We start from the raw sequence: 20,170 nt of genomic DNA, 5'->3' as shown, positions 1-20,170 counted from the left end.
TTACTAAATTTGCGGATGACACGAAGGTCGGTGGAGTTGTGGATAGTGCTGAAGGATGTTGCAGGTTAGAGAGAGACATGGATAAGGTGCAGAGCTGGGCTGAGGGGTGGCAAATGGAATTTAATGCGGGCAAGAGAGAGGTGATTCACTTTGGTTGGAGTAACCGGAATGCAGAGTACTGGGCTAATGGTAAGATTCTTGGTAGTGTAGATGAGCAGAGAGAGCTCAGTGTCCATGTACATAGATCCTTGAAAGTTGCTACCCAGGTTGACAGGCTTATTAAGGCGGCATCACAGTGTTTTAGCTTTTATTAATAGCGGGATCGAGTTCCAGAACCATGAGGTTATGCTGCAGCTGTACAAAACACTGGCGCACTTGGAGTATATGTACAGTTCTGGTCACCGCATTATAAGGAGGATGTGGAAGCTTTGGAAAGGGTGTAGAGGAGATTTACTAAACCATGAGGTTATGCTGCAGCTGTACAAAACACTGGCGCACTTGGAGTATTGTGTACAGTTCTGGTCACCGCATTATAAGGAGGATGTGGAAGCTTTGGAAAGGGTGTAGAGGAGATTTACTAGGATGTTACCTGGTATGGAGGGAAGATCTTACGAGGAAAGGCTGAGGGACTTGAGGCTATTTTCGTTGGAGAGCAGAAGATTGAGAGGTGACTTAATAGAGACATAGATAGGGTGAACAGGGAGAGCCTTTTTCCAAGTATGGTGACGGTGAGCACGAGGGGGCATAGCTTTAGATTGAGGGGTGATAGATATAGGACAGATGTCAGAGATAGTTTCTTTACTCAGTAGTAAGGGTATGGAATGCTTTGCCTGCAACGGTAGTAGACTCGCCAACATTAAGTACATTTAAGTCGTCATTGGACAAGCATATGGACGTACATGGAATAGTGTAGGTTAGATGGGCTTCAGATTGGTATGACAGGTCGGCGCTGTAATGTTCTATGTTCTGCTGGTAGCTCATTCCATATGCATACCACCCTGTGTAAAAAAAGTTGGCCAACCATACCAATATCTGCGATACAAATCTTTACACACACAAATCTGGTTGGCACCAGAATTAGCAACATCTCAATTTTAAATTTCTCACCCAATGCATAAAATTATGAGGGGCATGGATAGGGTGAATAGCCATGGTGTTTTTCCTAGGGTGTGGGAGTCCAATACTAAACAGCATATGTTTAAGGTAAAAGGGGAAAGATTTAAAAAAGGTCCTGAGGGGCAACTTTTTCCACACAGGTGGGTTTATGGAACAAGCGGTATGGAACAGTGGTGGAGGCTGGGACAATAACAACATTGAAAGGGCACCTAGATGGGTATATGAATAGGAAAGGGTTCAGAAGGAAACAAGCCAAATGCTGGCAACTGGGCCTAGTGCAGATCAGGGCATCTGTGGGTGCCCAAGAGTTGGACTGCATGGTTTGTTCCTGTGCTGTATGACTATGATTGCATATATTTGTACTAGTTAAGGTTATCATAAACAGTCGATTCTGCTATAACGCATTTCTCCAACATGAATAAGCTTTAACACGATTGAAAACTTTAAACCGTTACCTGTAGTACATGATCTTTCCTGACCTGCATTAACTATAACATAAGTCAAGCCCCATTAGTTTAAATGGTGCAGCTATTGCACACTTATATTGGGAGATTGTATGAGAATGGAACTCTCCCCTTGCCTCAGGTGTGGTGACCACCAGGTTAAACTACCATCAGTCATATCTCTCACTCCCTCTCCGGTCCTTGGGGAAAATAAACCTGCTGCTACACAGCAAGATTTGCATGCTCCTTTAATTCTGGCTACTTGGATATTCCAATTTTTTTAATCATTTCACTACTAGCTGCCTTCACTTGTCTAACCCTATGAGTTTGTTACCAACATTGATCAACTAGCATTCACTAGATTTATTTTTTTTAATCCTGAGCACTGCTTAAAGAATTGTCCTTTTATTACTATTTTTTAAATAAATGATCCAACGTCATGTGTCAGCTAAAAGGCAGCAGCATTTCATGCTAAACATCCATGGTCCACATTTTCCAGAATGAATCATCTTTGGGAAATGTGCAAAATGGACACTTTAGACAAAGTCGATGTTAACTGTTCACAGATATTTGGATTGTATAAACCAGCATTCAGGGTCGTTCTGCTCCACAATTGCATTCTGCTAGATAACAGTGCAAAGTTTGCACCAAATTTAATTGGACTTTTCCCATAAATGCAATAATAAATTCATTACAGTTTAAAAGACTGGCTTGTCTTTGAGTAAATACTAGTTGTTCTATGCAAGGTTTGTAGCTCAGGTTGAGGTTTAGGGTGTAGCTTTGCTCGCTGGGCTGTAGGTTTGATATCCAGACATTTTATTATCTGGCTAGGTAACATAATCAGTGGCGACCTCCAAGTGAAGCGAAGCTGTTGTCTCCTGCTTTCTATTTATATGTTTGTCCTAGGTGGGGGGTTCCTGGTGTTTGTGGTGATGTCATTTCCTGTTTATTTTCTGAGGGGTTGATAGATGGTATCTAGATCTGTGTGTTTATGGCGTTGTGGTTGGAGTGCCAGGCCTCTAGGAATTCGCTGGCATATCTTTGCTTAGCCTGTCCCAGGATAGATCTAGATACCAGCCTTCAGCCCATCCTGTCTAAATCAGTCAACAAGAGATCTGACTATATTAATGCCATTTCCAGCTCTTGACCCATAATCCTGGCAGTCACTGAAAATGAACTTCTGACTCTTCAGGTAGAGGGGTCCAGACTTCCACCATCTTTGGGTGAAACAATGATCTTGAACTATCTTCTTAACCTTCTATCTCTCACTTTAAATCTACACACCTTGGTTATTGACTCAACTAATGGAAAACTGTACTTTCCTATCCACCCAATCCATGCCCCTCAATCTTATATATTCCATCAGGTCCCTCTCAACTTTCACTGCTTTAAGGAAAACATCCTCAGCCTATCCATATCTTTCATCATTACACAAACACTTCACCCAGGTTGAATTTCAATTACCACTGTCTGGCCCACCTGACCAGTCCCCTGATTTCCTCCTGCAGTTTATGGTTCTCCTTCTATTCAAGGAAACATCTTAAATCATATCTCTATGCTTAGGTCCAAAGCATTAAATGTGCACCACAAACAGCAATGGAGGAGCAAATTACTGATGTTGGAAGCTGTACTGAAAACAACAAATGCTGGAGATCACAGCCAGTCAGACATCATCCATGGAGAGCGAGCTAACAATTCAAGCCTAGATGGCTCTTCATCACAGCGCTCTCTCCATGGATGACATCTGACAAAAAGTAATGGCACAGCTCCTAATCTTGTGGAGCTCAATGGAAACAGACTTTCAGTCACAAATATCTCTCTACCATCATCCTCTGCTGATGGATTGACAGCTGGCTGAGTGGCAATGGGCCACTTTGCCTTTGATCCAATGGGCTCTTATTTTCTTATTGTTATGGGGACCCTTAACAAAAGCCTTGGTAAAATCCATGCAGGCCGCATCAAATGCACAACTTTCATCCTAGTTACCTAAAACAACATTTGATCAGGGATTCATTAGCACATCATTATCAGGGAAGGTTCACCTAAGAACCTGAAGGGATTTGTTTTGTCTGCTTTGCTACTTAAGGTGCAGTATGTAGAATTTTCAACACCACAACTTTTTAAAAATTAATTCACAGGATGAGGGCATCATTGGGAAGGCCAGCATTTATTGCCCCTAACTGTCCAGAAAGCAGTCTAAGAGTGAGGCACATCACTGTGGCTCTGGAGTCACATGTTGGCTAGAGCAAGTGAGGATGACAGTTTCCCACCCTAAAAAATATTAGTGAACCAGATGGGTTTTCTGACAATTGACAATGGATTAATGCTCATCACGCTCTTAATTCCAGATTTTTTATTGAATTCAAAATCCACCATCTGCTGTCGTGGGATTCAAACATGTCTCTGAATTAATAGTCCAGCGATAATACCACTAGGCCATTGCCTCCCCTGCTTTACTCATTCATCTCAAGTAAAATCCTGAAGGCTAGAGAAGAACACACACGCGAGATCACGGCAGGTCAGGCAGCATCCATAGAGTAAGAAGCCAAGGTTTCCATTGGAGCATCTAGACTCTAAATGTGACTTGGCTTTCGCCCCATGGATGCTGTCTGACCTGCAATCTCCAGCATATTTTGTTTTCAGTAGATTCTGTAACAGATTGTTTTACTGTTTAACTTTGCAAAGTTTATTTTGCTGTTCAAAATGGTGACTCTGCGGTTTTATTCTCTAAATCAGTATGACATCTCAAATTTTGCTTGCTTTAAACCAAAAATAAAAGATGACTGGCCCATAGCCAGATGCTAATCAATTTGTCAGGCTTGTTAGGGATCATAACTGAAAAGAAACTGAATCGGGAAACATGGTGATTTTTCAGAGAGGAGGATGTAGCACAATCAATACGAAGACCAGTGGGTTTCAAATATATGTAAATAATTTGGACATTGAAATACAGGCATGGCAAACAGTGAGAATGAAACCAGTTGACTGTAACAGGACACAGACAAGCTCGCAGAATGGACAAGTAAATGATAACTGAAATTGAATAGAGGGGACTGAGAGGTGATGAAGTTTGGCAGGACAAAAAGGACCAGGTAACATATTTAATAATAGAGTCAGGATAAATTGAGAGCGCTGTTAGTGAAGTGCATGGAATTTTGGATTTCATAAGTAGAAATATTGTAGTCAAAAGCAAGGAAGTTATCCTCAACTTTTACAGTGCTTAGGTTAGGACACAACTAGGAATATTAACCAAGCCTATAACATGAAACAAAAGAAAATGTTAAGGGCACTGTACCTGCATGTAATATTTGCAACAAGGCAAATAATTTAAGTAGAGACACATGGGGGGGTATGATCCAATTGCCGTTAAAGAAACATGGCTACAGAATGACCAAGATGAGGAACTGAATATTCAACAGCATTGAACATTAATAACGGGAACAAAAAACGGAAAAGGTAGAATGCTGCACTGACGAGGAATGGGATAGTACATTAGATAGGGAAGATCTTCAGACTGGAAGAACAAAATGTGCAATTTAAAGTTATTGCATTGTTTTGGAACTTTGGGAACAAAAGATCAAAATAATGGCATTAAGAGGAGAATGAGAGACAAAGGCAGTGACTCGGTGAGAAGTGAAACAAAGAAAAATGAGCCTGCACAGCTGGCTGCCTCTGCTATTCAGTTTCAAGTACCTTTGGATGTGGAAGTTCATTCTAAGAAAAATAAATAAACAGTGAAATTCACAGCTGACCTTGGAGGAACCTATTTAGGGGAGTTTATAGTTTGGGAACAGCTGTGTGGTATTTTAAAGTGTAACCATACGGTTTTATTTTGGTAAATCTGCAAAAGTGATTGAGTGTTTTTTTCTGATTATGTGTTTTGTTGAGATCTGAATTGATTAAACTTAAAATAGAAAACATAGTTACTAAGTTAGCCTGGAACATTAAGACTGAGCTATTTTCTGGAATGTAGAATGTTAACATACATGGATGACTTTTCATAGTGATGTGCTCTTGTTGGATGTAGGAGATTAGGGAGAGTTTTCATGTTACTGATGATTACGTCTGCAGGAAGTATGTTTCGTTACAAATCTGGTTGAATTGCATGGATCAGTTCGAGCGCAGTTAGAGGCAATGAGGAATCATAGGAGTAGAAGGTATGAGGGATGGCAGTTGCAGGAAGGTAGGAAAACCGCAGATACAGTTAGGTGGATGGGTTACCTGTCGGAGAGGTAGGCAGGTAGTGCAGGAGTCTCCTGAATCTATCCCCATCTCAAACAAGTATGCTGTTTTAGAAAATATAGGTGGTGATGGACTCTTGGGAGAATGTAGTACTGACAGCTCAGGTTTCTGGTACTGAGATTAGCTCTAGAGTAATGAGGGACATCTCAGGCGCCAAACAATCGATTGTGAAATGGGACTCGCTAATCAGAGGTGCAAACGGAGGTTTCTGTGATTGACAGCAAGGCATTAGAACATTACATTGCCTCCTTGCTGCCAGGTTCAAGAATATCCTGGAGAGGGTGCAGAATCTTCTCAAAGGGGAAAGGGACCAGCAGGAGAATGTTGTACACATTGGAACTAATGACAGGAAGAAAAAGAAGGATGAGATTCTGAGTCGTCAATATAGGAAGTTTCACAGCTATTTAAAAAGTAGGTCAAGGGTAGTAATATCTGGATTATCCCTGGTGCCACGAGCTAGTGAGGGTAGGAACAGGAGGATAGAGCAGATGAATGCATAGCTGAGGAGCTGCTGCAGGGGAGAAGGATTCACATTTTTGGATCATTGGAATCTCTTCTGGGGTAGAAATTACCTGTATAAGGAGGACAGATTGCACCTAAGTTGGATGGGGACTAATAGGTTAAGGCTATTTTTCCTGGAACGTTGGACGCTGAGGGGTGATTTCATGAGGGACATGGATAGGGTAATTAGCCAAGGTCTTTTCCCTGGGAAGGGAGAGTCCAAAACTAGAGAGCACAGGTTTAAGGTGAGAGGGGAAAGACTTGAGAGAGACACCCAAAGGGACAACTTTTTCCCATACAGAGCATGGTGCATGAATGGAACGAGCTGCCAGAGGAAGTGGAGGAGGCTGGTGCAGTTACAGCATTTAAAAGACATCTGGATAGATATATGAATAGGAAGAGCTTAGAGGGATAGAGGCCAAATGCTGGCTAATGGGATTAGATTAATTTAGGAAATCTGGTCAGCATGGACAAGTTGGACCGAAGGGTTTATTTACATGCTACACAGTTCTATGATTCTATTTGAGCAGAATTAAGAAACAGCAACTGATGATCCAAACAAGCACTAATGATGTAACGTATGAGCTTCTGGAATGTGTTAGAGATGGTTTTCCATACCAATATGCTGAGGAACTGAATCCAAAATTGTAATAAAAAAGGACCAACTAATAATTGCATTGTAAAATAATTGAGAGATGAATAACTAGATGACTGAATTTGACATTCTGCTCAAAAGTAACGCAATTCAATCTGAACCCAAGATACAGAATTTGAACAGAGGAAATCAAGGAAATAGGGAGCAAATTAGCGGAATTGGATTGGGGAAATACATTAAAAGGTATGAAGAGACAATGGATAGTCTTTAAAGAATTACTGAATATTCTACAACTAAACTTCCCTTCAAGACAGAAAGGAAAAAAAGATATCAGTCAATCATAGCTAACAAAGGAAGTTAAAGATTGTGCAAGATTAAAAGATCTGTAAAGTTGCTAGAAATAGCTGCAAACCTGAGGATTTGGTGGGTTTTCGAATGCGAAGAGCCAAGGAACCAAATCAAGAAAGGGAGAATAGGATATAAATGTAAACTAGCAAAAGCAGATTAGAAAAGATTTTAAGATACATAATAAACAAACATTTGGCTAAGACAAAAGTGGGCCCAATACAGACAGACTCAATGATTTATAATAGGGAATACTAAATGGTAAAGAAGCTAAATGATTACTTGGCCTCTGTTTGCAAAGACTCAATGGACTCAGGAGAACTTGAGGAAAGTTAGTATTAGAAGGAAAATTGTTTTAGAGGAATCCTTGGGACTGGAGATTGGTAATCCCTATGACCTGATATCCTGCATTCTAGAATGTTGGAAGCTTGGCTCTGGAGATAAGGGATGCATAAGTAACATTCCTTCAAAATTCTATCTTCTGAAGTGTTCCTGCAGATTGAAAGGCAGCAAATGTCACCACATGGTTGGTCAGTGGTGAGCACTACTGCCTCAGTTCCAGGGACTCGGATTCGATTCCCACCTCAGGTGACTGTCTGTGTGGAACGTGCACATTCTCCCTGTGTCTGCGTGGGTTTCCTCCAGGTGCTCCGGTTTCCCCCTCACAATCCAAAGATGTGCAGGTCAGGTGAATTGGCCATGCTAAACTGCCCATAGTGTTAGGTGCGTTAGTCAGAGGTAAATATAGAGTTGGGGAATAGGTCTGGGTGGGTTACTCTTCGGAGGGTTGGTGTGGACTTGTTGGGCCGAAGGGCCTGTTTCCCTACTGTAGGGAATCTAATCTAAAACTACTCAAGAATAGGGAGCAACAGACAGGTTAGCCTAATATCAGAAGATGGGAAGATGCAAAAATGTGTTATGATGATTGTGGTTAAGAAAGTTCCCATTTGTAAATGGACAAGCATGTCTGAAGAAGCTGTTGGGAGTTCTTTGAGGAGGTTACAATCAATTTTATAAAGGAGAATTGGCAAATGTTATAGACTTCAATTTTTAGCAAGCTTTTGGTAAACGCCTGCAAGTTAAGAAAAAGCATGCAGAAAGATGGCTGGCAGATCAGAAGGCTGGGCAGACCATTAGACACAAAAATGCAGAACTTAACGATTAGAGGGAAAAATTCGAACGAGAAAAAGCCAGCTCAAAATATAAAAACAGGTAATAAGAACTTTGATTGATATTCGAACGAGAGTTAATCATTCCTATTGAAAGCAATTCTGGGCAATTTATGATGCAAAATGAGAGATGTCAGGTAAGTTGAGCAGGAACTGCATTGGTGTTTACTATAAAACATCCAGCATTTATTGACTATCCCTAATCGCCCTCAAGGAGGTGGTGGTGAGCTGCTGTTTTGAACTGCTGCAGTACACCTGCTGTAGGCCCTTAGAGAGGGAATGTCAGCATTTTGACCCAGCAACAGTGAAGGGACTGTGATATATTTCCAGGTCAGGATCGTAAGTGACTTGGAGGGAAAGTTGCAGATGGTAATGTCCTCCCACGTGGGATGACAAGTCTCTGCACCTGGAAAACCTTCAGAAAATTGTAAAAGTGTTTAGCGAGATAATTAACATATTCCCTATGATTCAGGACAATTCTATTTCAATTGGAAAGTAGTGATTATAACACTTTTATTCAAAAAGAGAGAGATAAAGTAGGAAACTACTTGCCAGTTAGCATAAATCTCTCTCATAGGGAGGAGTCAGTTAACTCAGCTGACTGGATGGATTGTTTGCAATGCAGAATGACGACAATAGCATGGATGCAATTCCCGTACTGGCTGTGGTTACCACGAAGGTCTCAACCTCACCCCTCACTTGAAGTGTGTTGACTTTCAGATTAAACCATCACCAGTCATCTCTGTCCAGTGATGGTATACTAGGACAACTGCAACTTTACCTTGACCTCATAGGGAATAAAAAAAGAGGCTATTCTTCAATACATTTATGATCCCAGCTGACGGATAATTGGACAAGTCAATTCCCAAGGCTTAAATCTTGGTTGATAAACAAAAAAGATCTAATACGGTGATCTCCTACTGAAACATAACCATTTAATGCTGCAGATTTGACTTTAGTAATAAAAGAGAAGTTTATGACATAAAAATGATAATAGCATTAACTAAACATTTATGTACAAGGGTTAAAAACACACAGTAAACTATAATTCCGTTAAATCCCAACAGCACTCCCTTATTCCTTTACACTCAGCAAATTGAGAATTTCCCTTTCCTATCACAAAGGGTTTGACTGAACAAATGCTTAAATTCGTAACCCTGAGAATCTGACAGCCTCTTCCTTGGGCCTTCACACAAATAAAATTAGACTCAGTGTTGTATCATCCCTTAACCAAACACTGCTCATCTGAAACTTTTCAACTAGACTCATACACCAAGGTGACTTATTTCTTACTGGTTCCAAACTCTTCCCCCTTTCAGAGGAGCAACTGTTTTACACATCCAGCTTCAGCTAAGATTTTTATAAACTCATCAAACTGAAACCCAAAAGCTTTTTACCAAGCTATAGCTGCTTCCCTTAATCAGAAGGAAAAAAAATCCTTCTCTGACCTTCTGAAGTGATAACCTAAGCCACAACTGTTTGCTTTATTCACTCGTTTAAAACTCTCTCAATGTGAATAAATTTCCATTTTGATTTTAAGAATACACTCGCTCTCAGACTACTCTTTTGAAAAAGAAATTATCATGGCTAGAGAAATACAAATCAATTATTAAACCCCTTTCAAGGGGCAGACCTAAACCCACATGCCATCAGCTCAAATCCAAATTCGAAAATAAATGATACTAAAACACATAACGCTCACACTATACTAGGCTGCTTAAAGTTCAAGGTAATCAGTCAGTCAACATTATTTTGACAGGTTCATTTGGATAGAGTATTTTGTCTTCTGGTAGTATCTGGAATGAGCACTTTCAAAATAAAGGGTGCTCATTGAAGATAGAGAGGAGGACAATTTCTTTCTTAAAGTCAGGATCTCTTCAAGCCTCGTGTCCAATGTGAGCAAACCAACAAAAAAAACTTACCAGTACATATCATATTGAAATTTGTTGAATTTTGCTGTATAGATTTGCCAGAGGCATTTTTCTGTGACTGAATTAATAAAACACAGCTTATGCAAAATGTTTTAAAGAATCTTTCAGAAAGGTTTGCTTTCCTTTCATCTAATCACAATACAAGATTGAATAATGTTAAACAGCTGGAGTACAGTAACAGGACACCAGAAATTCTTCAGCTTTCCAGTCATTAACAGACAGAGTAATTACGTGATTAACAAAGAGCTACAGAAACCTAGAAGATTAGTTGTAAAGAAGTAGCTCTCAGTTTAGTTGTTTACAATTCTTTTCGCATCTCATTGATGAAACTGTCAACCAATTTGTTAGGATTTTTATTCCTTCAGATGGTGACTAACCAAATCTTTGTTTTTGTAAATCTTAAGCTCCTACATTCTAAAGATTTGCTAATTTCATTAGTTAATTTGTATTGCATCAAAGCACAGCATTCATACATTAAGCATTTCCTCACCTGTACAGGAGGGGTTCCATCATTGCTGTACCTAAACTCTCCTTCATCTCCACAACTAACTTGTTCATAATCCTCCAGCATTTTCACAGTCATGCCTGTTTTTAAATTCTCCTGTATATATTCCACATAACTGCTCCGACTGGCAAAGTTTGAGCGTGTTTTGTAAGTTGTGACTGCTTTTTTCCGTGGCTGTGGTATAAGTAAGTTACTGGCAACCATGCTTCGTGGCTGAAATATTGATTTAATGTTTCTGGGCAGTTCTTCTCCCATTGACCCCACCATAAAATCAGGTTCTTTGTTCCGGTCCCAGCCCATGACACGAACTAATTCAGAAATCAGATTTGCCATTGCCATGGTGACTTCAAACTCTCGGAGCAGCCGAGCTTGTTCCGGCACGTGTGAGGCAGTGCAGTCCTGGCGCTCTCCACTTAGATCTTGCCCACTGTTATTCAACTTGTCCATTAGGGAGGTGACACACAAATAGCGTTTTACCAAAGAAAATAAGAGTTTCCCTGGTATCTGAAACAGGAAGAATAATGAATGAATTACACCACACATCTGGAAAATGACGTTTTATGCAGTTAAGGAAGCAAAGTGGGGTTCAGCATTATCAGATCAAAAAGTAGAGTTGAGTGCTATCAGCCACGGTTGAGTGGCCTACTTGTGCTCATACACCTTATCGTGGAATTTGACCCAAGTTACACTTTTGGCTTTTTAGCCATTGACTACTTGGTACAATGTACAGGACACAGAACATGAATGTATTTTAAAATTAATGTAACAGCAATCCAGTTAGTGGAAACGTTAGCACAGGTGGCTAAAAAAAAAAACAATCAATAGAAGAAAAATAAAAGGTCATTAAAGAAGCAGCATGGAGGTACAGGAGAGATTCAGAGGGTGAAAGGGGACACTAGACGAACAGTTCAGAGAGATAGCTTTCCAGACTAGGAGTGTAGATTACACAGGAAAGAGCAAATCCTTAAAGGACTTAAATGTGAGATGCCAAGCAATTGAGAGCTAATGGAAGTCATCTAGCACTGGGACAAGAGGAGGAAGAACATGGCACCAGACAGGATGTGGGTCACAGACCTTTAACTGAGCTGAAGCTTACAGGGGTCAGAAGATTCAGTCATGCTAGGGAAGCCTGGAAATGTTTAAACTTACAGCTAACCAAAATATGCGTGAGGGTTTCAGCACCAGATAGGCTGAGTGAACTAGAGACATTTTAAGCAGGAAGGCTCTCTGCATTGGAGAGGAATAAACTGGTAATTCAAATCAGGGTGTAAAAGCATATTAAGGCTCTAACAGTTTGCTTCAGTCTGAAAAAGTGACAAGAGGGGCAATGGAATCCATTGCAAGGATGCTTTCAATATTGCAAAGTAACTGGGCTCACTCCAGACTAGACAATGGGCATACAGTCTGACAACACTGAAGAGTGGTGAACATGTTGTCAGTGCACATTGGACACTGACGCCGCATCTGTCTATGATAGCTCCAGACAGTGGCATGCAGATGAGGAAAAAGTCAAAATGAGAAAAGATCTTTGAGGAATCACAACAAGTGTGAATGGCACAGTAAATGAAACTATTATTGTAAATTTTTTGGTGCAAATGGAACCAAAGGCAATCTTTCACTATCCTTCACTACATAGGCAGTCAGTGAGGACAATCTGGCCAACTATGGCAAATGCTACAGGAGGGATAATGCAACCTGGTTACACAAAGTAATTTGCAACTTTGCTTATGCTAATTCTAATCCACATCATGTCACAAAAATTATCCATTTAGAAATAAAATTGGTGCTGTCATCTCCCACAGCTTCAGCAGTTTCAGACACTACAATTGGACTACGTGGCCAAAATGCTTCAGTGGTTTGAAAGCAGCTATAATGAGCAGCCCCATACTGACATTAAACCAGCTGGCTATTCCTTGGCAGATTATCTTTTATTTTGGGCAAGTGCAAAATGCAAATTCATTTCTTTCAGAAATGCTTTAATTGGAATATTCAGGAGCAGAAAATAACAGAGGATCACATACCTGAGGGAGGTGAATTCCTTCAAATGAAATTCCATGTTCTTCAGAAGAAGTGGTTTCTGCAAACAATTCCAGCAAGGTGTAACGATTGTCAAAATCCATGTGTTGTTCAATCCCATCCTGCTGACTCAGTGACAGGAGAACATACGCCCGGCTACCTGCAATAGAACACAATTATCAAACTGAAGAAAAAAACAATTAAATTTTATAAACTATTAAATTTTTGTTTTGCCAACACAAAAGTAAACCTCAACAATTAATTACAAACAGCAACAGCCATGAAAACTGTACAGAATAGTGCAAGTCTTTTAGATGTCAGGCTTATACCAGAAAGAGATTTGAACAGAAGATAAATAAAATACACAGCATATCAGTATAATATCAGAACTCTTACGCATAAACCCTCAGGTGAAAGAAATATGACAAAAGCATTCTTAAGGTTAGAAAAATTGAAAATGAAAGGCAGGGATTGGGGGTGGCTGGACCAAGACCAAATAATTAATAACCTAATAAATGGGGCCAAATAATCTCAAAACTGAATTACAGTGCATTAGCTTAGCCATTTTTCAATCTGTTGACAGGCACGAACATTGCATTGAGTTCAATAAAATAAACCAGAATGCGCGAGAGCAGATCCGAGCTATGACATGTGACTGCAGTTGATCCTCCACCAAATCCCACCCTTTTGTTGTCTTCCCTGGCTACTCGAGTAAGATGAACAAATTAGTTTAACTGGATCACAAGAAAACATTACTGCATAGGAAGTCATTCAGCCATCCAGTGTAACCCCTCTTTCCAGCTTTTGGTCCATAATTCTGTAGGTTACAGCATTCAATTGTCAAGTTGCAACAAAAAGTTGCTGCCTTTTTCTTTATTTATTGATGGACCATGGGCATCACTGGCTAGGTCAGCATTTAATGCCCATTCCAACTGCCTGAGGTGGTGGTGATGGTAAGTTGCCGCCTTGAATCATTGCAGCTTATTTGAAGTTACACCTACAATGCTGTTAGGGAGGGAGGGCCAGGATTTTGCCCCAATAACGCTGAAGGAATGGCAACGTATTTCCAAATCAGGTCAGTGAGTTGTTCAAAGGGGATCTTGCAGACAGCAGTGGCCCCATGCATCTGTGGTACTGGAGTTCACAGGTTTAAAGTGCCTAGGAAACCGCAGTGCATCTTGTAGATTGCTCACACTGCTACCTCTATTCATCACAGAATCACAGAATTATTGTGGTGCACTGATTCTGAGCCTTTAAATTTGAGTTTTCATATTTTATTCCTCAACGACTATACACAAAAGCACATCCAAAATGGGTGATCTTCATGTAGAAACAGAAGCACAGTCCATTTGCCATCTAAGATTCAACAAAGCCCAAGTAGCATTGCATCTTCAGCATTTGTTCATCTGGACATCTGCCTCATCTTTCGTCTTTTACAATTCAACCTGTACATATACCTTTCCCTTATTTTGCTCTCATGTCAAGGATCCCGCAACCCCAGAAGCAAAAGCTTTTAACTTGTGTCATGTTCCTGCCTTTGTGCTGCAAATGTGCACAATGGATGATCATGAGTGTCTCAACCAAACCTGCTTCCACCACACTTCCACATAGTGCAGACCAGACCCCAAGTACACACTGTGCAAAGAAATGTTTCTTTTACAAAACACTTCAAAATTGTGCCTTCTGGTTCTCAATCCATTACTGAAAATGGTATGTCAGCATTCATAGCAAGAGAATTAATATGTAGAAGCAGGATGCTTTGTTGCATTTGTACATGGCTTTGGTGAAACCACATCTGGAATATCACTTGCAGTTTTGATCTCATCTGAGGATGGAAGTTCTGGCTTCAGAGGCAGTTCAACAAAGACTTACCAGATTGATTTCTAAATCCTAAATTGCTTGTTCCCTTGTTGCATCCAAGAAACTATACTGGGTGCACTCCAGAAATTCACTACCTTTCTGATAAGTGTTTGTCTGCCCCTCCCAATAGATGTTAATGTTAAAATCCACATTGATACTGCTCTAGCTTTGTGACATAATTGCTTAACTTCTGCATTTATATCATATAGCACTTCAGAAAGCTACTGTGAATCTGTCCACAAAAACTGTTATATAGTTTAGATCTTTTACTGTTCCTCAGTTCCACCTATAGGGTGTCTTCATTATATACACCCATATCACTGAAGTAATTTTATTTCTACTCAGTAAGGCTGCTACTACGCTGCCATTTTTCCAGTCTGTCCTATAAACTTTACAACCTGATATTTAGTCCCCAATCCCTGTCAACCTTCAGCCGTGTCTCAATAATAACTAATGTATCATAATTTCAAATTTAAATTTGTGCCTGAATCTCATTTAGTTTATTCCTTACAATCCATGGAGGTAGTCGTTTGTGGAACTCTTTGAGTGACTGTAACCTGTTCCTCAGCAACAACTTTCAATCACTTACATTAAGCTATACCCAATATGCTTGAATACCATCAATATTTTATTGGTACTAGTGAAAATCATTTATGATTTTAATTATTAATAAACTTTGACCCTTGGAAAATGAGTGAATATTCACTTACTCATCATAACCCAGTTCTGTGGCAGCAACTTTTCTGAACATGGTTGGGAAGTTTCACGAGGTAACCCAAACTCTCACCGACTCTGACCCCTCTCATACAGCTTTTCACCTCCCATTCTCCGAGACCTGACAATGCTAGAAAAAGCAGCTTCGCTTCTCATTCCCTTCTCACCAAACTCTCTCATTTAACAAACTCCTAACTTTACACTGACACAAGCTGTACTCCAACCTCCTGCATTTATACTGAGATGAGTAAGTTTTCTAAAAACCAAACAACTTGACCAAGACAGTTATTTTATGAACTGACTTCATCTGTTCTCAGACAGCTCAGTTATCCCTGCCAAAGCCTGAAAGAAATTTAATGTTGCAAATTTCTGTTAAATTTCAAGAGCCAGCATGACATTGGATTGTTTCAGAAGAGACATTGACACTAAAGGTCCACTTCTTTCCTGACTAAACTCCTATGTTCATGTTGCCACACGCTACACTCCATAACAAGGACCCACCAAAATGAAGGAAGCCAAGAATGGAAGTTGCTGAAGACATAAAAGTGAGCAAAAAGCACAACTTTGTTTTATTCACTCATAGGACAAGGGCATCACTGAATGGGCCAGCATTTATTTTGCAACAAAGTGCTCATTCCATAAGTATTGAGACTTTAAAGGGTTAATTTGTTCTGCTGACATGTAACAAATTGGAAGTTCTGGGGCAGGATGTTTCTCTGTCTTGTAGGTAGGATGTGACTATCTAATCTTACCCTGTAAATGTTGCATTTTAAGGAAGGATCTAATCTCTCAGCGTTTTAAGGAAGGACCTAATCTCACTGTTTCTCGAAATAATGTTGTCACTTTCCATTATTTTTGGGTGGCATGTGACTATGGGGGAGTGGCAGGGCATTCTTTCTTGCGTGCACGACTGACTGTGATGCACTGAGAATGTGGATATGGTACAAGCAGGTAGGAAAAGAGTTAAGTTTAGAGCTTTGTGAAACAAGAGCTTCAGCTAAGCAGGACTCAGTTCAGATAAGAACTTACAATTAACAACGGGTTGCTGGAGGCAAGGGTAATGAGTTAATAAGGTGGAAAAGCATTCATTATGTAGAGCCATTTATATTAGAAGCATTCAGCATGCAAAGTCTGTTAACAAGGTGAAAAGTATTCATTATGTGAAGCCAGTTTTTTATTGTATAACAGCAGATGGCTTAATCTTCACTATTGACACTCTGATTGTAATGGTCACCAAATCAATATGTGTCTCGCCTTATCTGGATGATCGTCCCTGTAAAATGACTATATAGTTCATTGACAAACTGCTGTTCCACAGAAGATCATTAACTCATGTCTCTGTGCACATGGGTGATCATTCTCTTGAGCATCTTGCTTCGATGTGGGGGGGGCAATGGGACAACAGTACAACCCCGTACAAAGGGAGGACGGTTCCCTTATTCAGAGAACCTCGCTTGACATGTTCCGCAAGCATTGTGAAGTGTGTAAAATGATCCTCCAAAAGCTTGTACTTGCTGAAATAAATCATGGCTGCTCACAGAAGTTGGTGTTATTGCAGTTGCATCAAGCATGTAAGAACCTCAAGAAAGGAACTTCACAGCCTTGTCTCCTTTTAAGCAAAAGATGCCTTGCATAAAAGTAAAAATGTTGACCCTCCTTTAGCCACCTCAACAGACACTCAAGTGATCAAAAGATTATACATATCGTCAATTATGGATCCATGCTTTAGTAGGTGCTCTGTCCTTTGCAAGTCAATCTCAATTGCTGCACTCTAATTATCCACTGTCACTAGATTTTAAAAATCCACAATGGAACAGGTTTGCCACTTCTGTTCGAGATAGCTATTTCTTCAACATTTGCTGAGTTAACAGATGGATACAAGATTTATGTTGAGATGAAACTGAGCTGCAGTGGTCCACAGATACTTTGTACTCATTCATGCAAAAACAACTTTCAAAAACTAGGGGGTTGAAACAGGGAAAAATTACTGAAGCCACTTAAAAGTAGGTTTTGGGTAACAGAATTTTAATATTGTGACGGTAGGAACTATAGGTGCATGCTTTTCATTTACTGGTGCTTGCAATAATTTCAGAAGCCCTGTAAAGAACACCCGTTCAAGTATTCAATCGATTACAATGATACAAGAGATTCAGATTGCAGCTGTACTTGCTGTACTCATTTCAGAGAGGCAACATGAGTGGTTTTCTCACCCAACATCCACACAGAAGAGTCCACTGGATAACAATAAGCAGCAGTGTAGACTGTTGTCTTATCCTTCCTGAAGGCATAGAGGGGCCAACTGCGGCACCAATACCATCACTCTATCAAAGATCATTAGCGCACCTCAATCAAAAAACATACATCAGGATGTTGGTGGTCTGCAGAACTAAGCGATTCATGAGAGTAGATAGCAGCACTGCAGTAATGTCACGGGATCAGTGGCCCAACATAATACTCTAGGGGCACCAACAGCTGGGGGAATTTCAATGTAATTCAGAACATTTAAACATAGGAACAAATTATAAGAGTGGTCCATTCAGCCTCTTGAGCTAAATATAAAGTTGGAAAATAAAGTTAGTCTTAGTAAAGTGACTGCAAAATTGTCATGATAAACTAGCAGAAAGCAGATATCTGGAGAAGAAACATTTTTTGCTCTGCAATAAAAATCAGCTCAAGCCTGAAGATAGCCAGTTTGTTCCTAATCCTTAGCACATTGTGGCTCCAGGAAACCAGAGACTTTATAACTGTGAACGAGCCACACTGCACTTTCATTGTTCGTAGCAAACTGCCCGGCTCTCAGGACAACTCCATACAACCCTGTCACAGTAGGCGTTGCAATACGTGTCAGAGTTTGGACATAGATACCACCATTATGTGTGGGAACACCTCCCATCTTGTACATGGCAGGTACTCATGTGACTCAGCCTACGTTGAGGCAGGGATGCCCGGAGGCATGGTAATACATTGGGGAAACCGAGCAAAGGCTACGACAACGGATGAATGGGCACCGCACAACAATCAACATATAGGAGGGTTCCCTCCCAGTTGGGGAACACTTCAGTGGTCCAGGAAATTCAGCCTCCGACCTTTGGGTGACCATCCTCCAAGGTGGAATTTGGGACAGGCAGCAGAGAAAGGTGGCCGAGCAGAGGCTGATAGCTAAGTTTGGTACCCATAGGGTGGGCCTCAACCAGGACCTTGGATTCATGTCACATTACGGGTGACCACCATTGCACTATACATACACACAGATACTCCTACACGCGCGCACACACACACACAGGCACTCCTATACACACACACATACACACATATACACAGACGTGCACACAGACACCCACACACCCCCACACTCTCACATGCACCCCCTCACAGACTTAAGACACTCTGCACTCACTACACACATACACTTTTTCACACTCACAACCCTCAACCCAGACAGACAGACAGACACACAGATGCACACATATTTTGTGGGGTGAATTTGTACTTGCAGGGTTACATTGTACTTTGCTCAAAAACTGCATGAATTTATGTAAAACTCTGTTATCTCACTTTTTAGATTAAAGTCAATCTAAACATCATGGCATAGACAGAGAACACAGGGGGCTAACACCTTCAACATATTGTCTAGCTATTACCCATTGTTAACAGCTAACCTGAGAATGCGACCCTTTTAAAAAAAGGTTTTGTGATTTACACATGAAAGAAGTGAAACTATCACTGTTTCTAACAGATGAAAGGCTTAACAGACAATCAATTTTTCAATGTATAATTTCAGTTACATCACACTGTAAATTTTTGCTATAAATTCTGTTAGGATTGAGCCCTCCACTATCACCTGATGAAGGAGCATCGCTCCGAAAGCTAGTGTGCTTCCAATTAAACCTGTTGGACGGGGGTGTTCAAGATGGTGGCGACCTAGCAAGTGCTCCTCCCAAGACTTGGGTAAAGTGGGTCACCCACCCCCACCACACTCACCAAATCATTCATAATAGCTGTTTAATTTAATTAGTTGCTTTGTATTACATTTAAACAATCTAATATTTAGTAAAAATGACCAAAGGGAAGGGAGCCCGCAGCTCAACAAGCAGGAACCCCTCCCCCACCCTCTCCAGCTGCAGCTGAGGTGTCCACAGCCGCCCCGGGGACTTACCTACAGTGACAAGCCTTGTGGAAATGATCTCCAAACTGGATGCGAAGATCGACGCTTTTATCGAAGAATCACAAAATCGATGGGACTCACTCTCGGCCGCGCTGCAGAAGCACGACCGAGACATCCAGGAAATCGAGCGCTGAGTTGGAGGGTTGGAGCTAAAGGCCGCGACCTCCGAAACTACAGCTCAATCGGCCGTGGATCGGGTCCGGACTCTCAAACAGAGAATTACATTGACGACCTCGATAATAGAGGTCGTCGAAAAAATATTTGTTTGCTGGGCCTTCCCAATTGGGAAGAGGAAGGCCAGCTTACAGCATTCCTTGAGAAGTGGCTGCCACAGCTTTTAAATCTGGAAGCTGGATCAGGCCAGGTAAGGGTGGAATGGGCCTACCGGGTCGCAATACGCGGGCCCGGCTCGAACTAGCGCCCACGCCCGGTCCTGTTCCGGCTGCAGAGCTATAAGGAGAGGCAGATACTCCTAGAAGCTTCTAGAAATCTTGGAAAAGACCCCCAAGCTATGATCTACAAAGGATCCAAGATCATGCTATTTCAGGACTTTTCCCCGGCTCTGGTT

At 40.9% G+C, this 20,170-nt stretch overlaps 1 protein-coding gene across 5 annotated transcripts in view; it reads right to left on the bottom strand.

Annotated features, from left to right (window-relative positions):
- LOC122548553 (cullin-9) overlaps positions 1-20,170 on the bottom strand; it is a 199,871-nt gene that overhangs the window by 121,282 nt on the left and 58,419 nt on the right. For all 5 annotated transcript variants that reach the window (XM_043687355.1, XM_043687359.1, XM_043687356.1 and 2 more), the window contains 2 exons: positions 12,869-13,023; positions 10,833-11,351 (listed from right to left, as the gene is read on the bottom strand). In XM_043687355.1, coding sequence (XP_043543290.1) covers positions 10,833-11,351; positions 12,869-13,023 — 674 coding nt within the window. The remainder of the gene's footprint in view (positions 1-10,832; positions 11,352-12,868; positions 13,024-20,170) is intronic.

The sequence above is a fragment of the Chiloscyllium plagiosum genome, chromosome 3, assembly GCF_004010195.1.
Source record: "Chiloscyllium plagiosum isolate BGI_BamShark_2017 chromosome 3, ASM401019v2, whole genome shotgun sequence".
Taxonomy (NCBI): domain Eukaryota; kingdom Metazoa; phylum Chordata; class Chondrichthyes; order Orectolobiformes; family Hemiscylliidae; genus Chiloscyllium; species Chiloscyllium plagiosum.
This window is presented reverse-complemented; position numbering and strand designations above follow the sequence as displayed.